This window comes from Propithecus coquereli, unplaced genomic scaffold, assembly GCF_000956105.1.
Source record: "Propithecus coquereli isolate 6110/MARCELLA unplaced genomic scaffold, Pcoq_1.0 Scaffold193, whole genome shotgun sequence".
Classification (NCBI taxonomy): Eukaryota; Metazoa; Chordata; class Mammalia; order Primates; family Indriidae; genus Propithecus; species Propithecus coquereli.
The window spans coordinates 1,617,132-1,622,711 of record NW_012144190.1 but is presented as its reverse complement, the minus strand read 5'-3'; the positions used below and the strand labels follow the sequence as shown (position 1 = coordinate 1,622,711).

Genomic DNA, 5,580 nt, shown 5'->3' with positions numbered 1-5,580 from the left:
AAAAGCACCTGGGTTCAAATCCCAGCTTTGCCATTCACTAGGTGTTTTTCCAAGCAAGTTATTTAACCGCCCATGCCTCAGTTTCCCCATATGCACAATGGGGATGGCGATAACTGTATCAACACCTCCTGGCGTTGTGGTGAAGATTAAAGGGGTTAATCCAAGACTGGCAAAGACCTCGAGGGAGCTGGATCCGGGAGGCCGTGGCCCCGGGGGAGGCATGCTGGGACCTGCTCTAATGGGGGTGCTGAGGCGGAGGGTAACGCGCAGGTGGGGCTGCGGCCCAGACAGAGGGCTGAGCTCAGCGTCTGGGCTGGTGGAAATGGCTGGGCCAGGGTTTCGGGGCCACCCCGCCGGACCTCTTCTCCTGTTGCTGTTGGTGCTGCTGCCACAGGCCCTGCTAGAAGGACCCCTGGTGTTTGTGGCTCTGGTGAGGCACCCTGCCTGGCCTGGCCTCTCTTGTCCCCAGGCCAGCCCTGACCCAGTCCTGTCCCCAGGTGTTCCGCCATGGTGATCGGGCCCCACTGGCCTCCTACCCCACGGACCCGCACAAGGAGGTGGTCTCCACCCTGTGGCCACGTGGCCTGGGCCAGCTGACTGGGGTGAGAAGCGGGGGTGAAGGTGAGGGGTGGGAGTGGCTGGGGAGGGGTCTGCTGAGGCTGCTCTGTCCCCAGGAGGGCGTCCGCCAGCAGCTGGAGCTGGGCCGCTTCCTGAGGAGCCGCTACGAGGACTTTCTGAGTCCCAAGTACCGGCGGGAGGAGGTACTGACGTGTCTACTTCTACCTGGCCCTTGACCTCCCACCTTTGACCTCCACTCACTTCAATGCTCCCTTTGGGCTTCCGCTTCTGGCCTTTGACCTCCATCAACCTGACCTGTACTCTACCTCTGATCTCTGACCTCATCTCAACCAGAGTCGCATCTTGACCTCTGACCTCTATCAACTCTATTTTCTGGCCTCCACCTCTGACTCCCATTGACTCCAACCAGACCTTAGACCTCTGACCTCTGAGCCTCAAACTTGATTGATTCTGTCTTTGATCCATGTTGACTCTACTTACCTCCTGACCGCCAGCCCTTGACCTCTATGCTTCATCAATTCTGACCTTCCTTTCCTGTCCCCTCCTCTGTCTTCTAACCCACCAGTTAGGATCAGTCTTCTTGACCTCTGACCTCTGACGAACATGTACTAAACTCTGACCCCAAGTCCTCCAACCTGCCCTCCACATCTTGACCTCTAACCTCCAGCCTCCACTGATTCTGATCTTCCTTTCTGATCCTCACTGACTCAACTGACCCCCTTAATCCAACACGTCCCCCCAACTTCTGACCTCCAATTTGAATGCTCCTGACATTGATCTCTGACCCTTGATCCCAACTTCCAACAGCGAAGGCCAGATGCTCAAACCCACCCTGAGTTTTGACTCCCAATGCCTGACTTTCAATCCCCCTTCAGGACCTTTAACCTATGCCAGGCTGAATCTGCAGCTTTTGATCTGTCGCCACAGCTGAGCTCTGACTGACCACGGTCCCCCACCCCTGCGTGCCCTCTCCCCATCCTGCCCCAGGTGTACATTCGCAGCACAGACTTTGACCGGACGCTGGAGAGCGCTCAGGCCAACCTGGCCGGGCTGTTCCCCGAGGCTGCCCCGGGGGGCTTGGAGGCCCACTGGAGGCCCATCCCTGTGCACACAGTGCCCGTCACCGAGGACAAGGTCAGGGGGCTGGACGGGGTGTGGGAAGGGAGAGGGAAGGGTGAAGGGAGAGGGGTGAAGAGAGACAGACAGGGGACACAGACGGAAAGGGACAGAGTCACTGAGCCGGAAGGAGTCAGAGGCAGCTCCAAGGCCCGGCCGTGTGGGCTTCTAGAAGCCTGCGCCTGCTCAGGGCAGCAAGGCCGGTCCGGGGCCAGGCTGTCCAGACAGGGTTGAGCCGCCGCCCCAGCCGCTCAGCTAGGTCCAGGAGAGACTGGACCAGAGGCCAGGGCCGAGAGCCCCAGCTCCCCTGCGTGCTGTGCGAGTCCAGGCATGCTGCTGTCCTCTCTGAGCCTCGGTTTCCCCCAGCTGCTGAGGTTCCCCATGCGCAGCTGTCCCCGGTACCACGAACTGCTTCGGGAGACCACTGAGGCTGCCGAGTACCAGGAGGCCGTGGAGGGCTGGACGGTGAGCTGCGCTGTGGACGTGGGGCGGGGCAGGGCAGGGAGGACGGCGGGGCTCACCCAGCCCGGTGCATCCAGGACTTCCTGACGCACCTGGAGAACTTCACGGGGCTGTCGCTGGTTGGAGAGCCGCTCCGCAGGGCATGGAAAGTTCTAGACACACTGATCTGCCAGGTGAGCCCTCACCCCCTCCCAGCCAACGGGTTAAGGACACCTGGTTTCAAATCCCAACTTTGCCACTTGCTAGCTATGTTCCCTCAGGCAAGTTTCTTAACCCTCCATGCCTCAGTTTCCCCATCTGCACAATGGGGATGGCAACACCCATATCAGCACCTCCTGCGGATGCTGTGAAGAGTCAAAGAGGTTAATCCACATCACTGCTGCAACAGCGCCTAGCACACTGGGTGGCGAGGGCCGCGCGCGGGCTTGAGGCTGCATATACGTTGGCAATTCTTCCCCAAAGTCCCATAACTGGAAAACCCCAAACCTGGGCAGCGGGAGCTCACCTGAAGTGATGCGGCGCTTGCGACAGTCTTGCTTCCCCCGCCTCGTGGGAGCGTTCCGTAGCGCACGGTGGGAATGTCGCTGTGTGGTACGTGCCGGACGGCAGTGGCACCATCGCGCCTTTCTAAAATCCAAAACGCCTGAATTCTGAAACACCCCTGGCCCCAAGGGTCTCAGATAAAGCCTTCTGGACTGCGCAGTGATGGTGACCGCTGTTAGGAATTATCGCCGGTTTGCACGCCATGATTTCCCGACCAGACCCAGCCCGTGAGGGAGGGGCTCAGATGGGAGGGGGAGAGGGCCTCGCGCAGGCTGGGAGGGCCTGTCCCTTTGTCCTCTTTCTGCCTCTTCCAGCAAGCCCACGGCCTTCCCCTCCCCTCCTGGGCCTCCCCAGACGTCCTGAGGACACTTGCCCAGATCTCCACTTTGGATATCGGGGCCCACGTGGGCCCACCTCGGGCGGCGGAGAAAGCCCAGCTGACAGGGGGTGAGCTGTGGAGCCCGGACGCCGGGAGGTGGGGTCACCTTCCCCTCAGGGGTTCCGAGCTCTCTGCTCCTGCCCTCTCAGGGATCCTGCTGGATGCTATCCTCTCCAACTTCTCCCGGGTCCAGCGCCTGGGGCTGCCCCTCAAGATGGTCATGTACTCAGCTGTGAGTGCTCGGGAAGGGAGGCAGTGCCATCTGGGCACAGGGATGAGGGCGATGGCAGTTTGGGTGAGGGACAGCCTGTGGTCCCAATGGAGCCTCAGCTCACTGCCTTGGGTAACCCCTATCTCCAAACCCTACTCTTGGACTGTATCACTAGAGGTATAGATTCAGAAAGGAGGGAGGTGATGGTGTCCTGGGAGAAAGAATTAGCTCCTCTGGAAGGACAGGTTGTTTGATCTAGCTGTCCAACCATGTTTTGTCTCTATTTGACCAATCCTTACTAAATCAATGCCTGTAACTGGTGGCATTGCCTTTGGGAAGAGGAGGGAGGAGCAGGTTGGCAGGGTTAGTTCTAAGGAGCCTGGGGGACATCTGGGAGGCAGCTGGGTGTACAAGTCTAGAGCTCAGGAGAGAGGAGACCTCAGGAGAGGAGCCCTGTCTCAGCCCACCGACCCGCCTGCAGCACGACAGCACCCTGCTGGCCCTCCAGGGGGCCCTGGGCCTCTACGATGGGCACGCCCCGCCGTATGCTGCCTGTCTTGGCTTTGAGTTCCGGAGGCGCCTCGGGCATCCGGACGAAGACGGAGGGTGAGGATGGGGTGGCACCCAGGGGAGTGGGGGGGACAGAACTCTCAAGAGGGGTGACGCGCCCAGCAGAGGGCACAGCGAGGCACTGGGGAATTGGGTAGGATGGCGTTAGGAGATTGGCAGGCGGGAATCAGGAGCCCGTTTCTCCAGGTTTTAAGGTCAGCGGCAGGGGAGGTGCCACCGTCTGCTCTCTCCTCCAGGAATGTCACCATCTCCCTCTTCTACCGCAACGACTCGGCCCGCCCGCCCCTGTCTCTCAGCCTCCCTGGGTGCCCAGACCCCTGCCCACTCGGCCGCTTCCACCAGCTGACCACCCCAGTCCGGCCTCCAGCTCACGGGGTCCCCTGCCACGGCTCCTATGAGACTGCCACCCCGCCAGGTGACAGTCCTCTGTGCTGGGGTGGGTTTGGGGGGGCTGAGTTCTGGAACTCACGACCTGCATGTTCTCCCCACAGCCCCCGTGGTGCCCCTGCTGGCCGGAGCCGTGGTGGTGCTGGCAGCCCTCTGCCTGGGGCTGGGCCTGCTGGCCTGGAGACCGAGCTGCCTGCGGGCCTGGGGGGGTCCTGTGTGAGCCGGAAACTGGGGAGCACCCTCCCCTAGCTGACATTGGATCCCAACATGTGTGCACACTCGCTGCTCTGGCTTCTGTGACTCGGTGTGTGTAGGGAACAAGGGCAGGCTGGGTTCCGTGGCCTGGAAGCCAGCTGTGTGCGTGCGTGTCTGTGTGAAGGTGGCTCCTGTGGGTGCGTGTACACCTGCACGGTGTATGTATGGACATGCGTGTTGATGTTTCTGCACTTACGCGGTATGTCTGTACACACATGCTGGCGTGTGTCTACACGTGGCACACATCCCTGCATAAACGCGTGACAAAATCTAGTCATGGTGAGCCTCACCGTGGGCCACGCGCTCACAGGAGTCGGACCCTCACCAGCTTTCAGTGCCCGGATGCCCTGGCGGACGGGGCCGGGCGGTCTGGCAGCGGGAGGCTCGCAGAAGATGCAGGATTCACAGCCCGGCCCCACAGCCAGCCAGCTGGCACCGATCCCGACGTCTGGGCAAGCGATTGGGCCTCATTTGGCAGAGCCAAGATGCAAACCCAGCAGGCTGCACGACCCCCGAAATTAACCTCCCAGGGACAAGCAGAGAGCAGGGGCGCTGAGGACATTCTCTCTGGGCTGCCCGTTGTAGCAGCTGCTGAAACGGTGATTTGGAGCAGGTGGGGACCACCTGTGGCTATTTAAACTTAAGACGCTGGAGGTGAGGAGCTACCCGTGCCTAGAGGTAGGACGGCAGGCCCTGCGGAGCGCCGTGGGGACAAGCCCGCACCGGCACCACTGCCGCTTTACCCCTTGGGCCCCTCCCGATAGGCCGGCAGACGGGGGTGGGGCAGCTGCCTCCTCCACCGAGTGGCTTGTCTGCACCATCACATGACCAGACCTCCCTTGGGTAGCCTGGGGTGCTGTGGGTGCTCAGCTACAGCCACTTGGCACCCATTAGATGGGGTAGCCAGAGGGAGGCTCAAAGGGCTGCTGGTGGTGGGGGCAAGAGAGCCACTCCCAGCAGCCAGCCTGACAAAGATCCCAGCATTCCAGGAGAAACCACGGTGTGGGTCCCGGGCCAGCAGCCTCACAGCTGGAGAAGCTGGGACAATCCCTCCTCCACAATGGGGCCGCCAGCATAG

The 5,580-nt window shown here is 61.3% G+C and overlaps 1 protein-coding gene across 1 annotated transcript; it reads left to right on the top strand.

Annotated features, from left to right (window-relative positions):
- Positions 1-322: 322 nt before the first annotated feature.
- ACPT (acid phosphatase, testicular) lies at positions 323-4,533 on the top strand. Its single transcript, XM_012643110.1, has 11 exons — positions 323-430; positions 498-602; positions 675-761; positions 1,567-1,713; positions 2,062-2,160; positions 2,235-2,330; positions 3,015-3,147; positions 3,229-3,311; positions 3,772-3,896; positions 4,097-4,275; positions 4,352-4,533. The coding sequence occupies exons 1-11, from the start codon at positions 323-325 to the stop codon at positions 4,465-4,467; spliced, it is 1,278 nt and encodes a 425-aa protein (XP_012498564.1). The 3' UTR covers positions 4,468-4,533.
- The last annotated feature ends 1,047 nt before the right edge of the window (positions 4,534-5,580 follow it).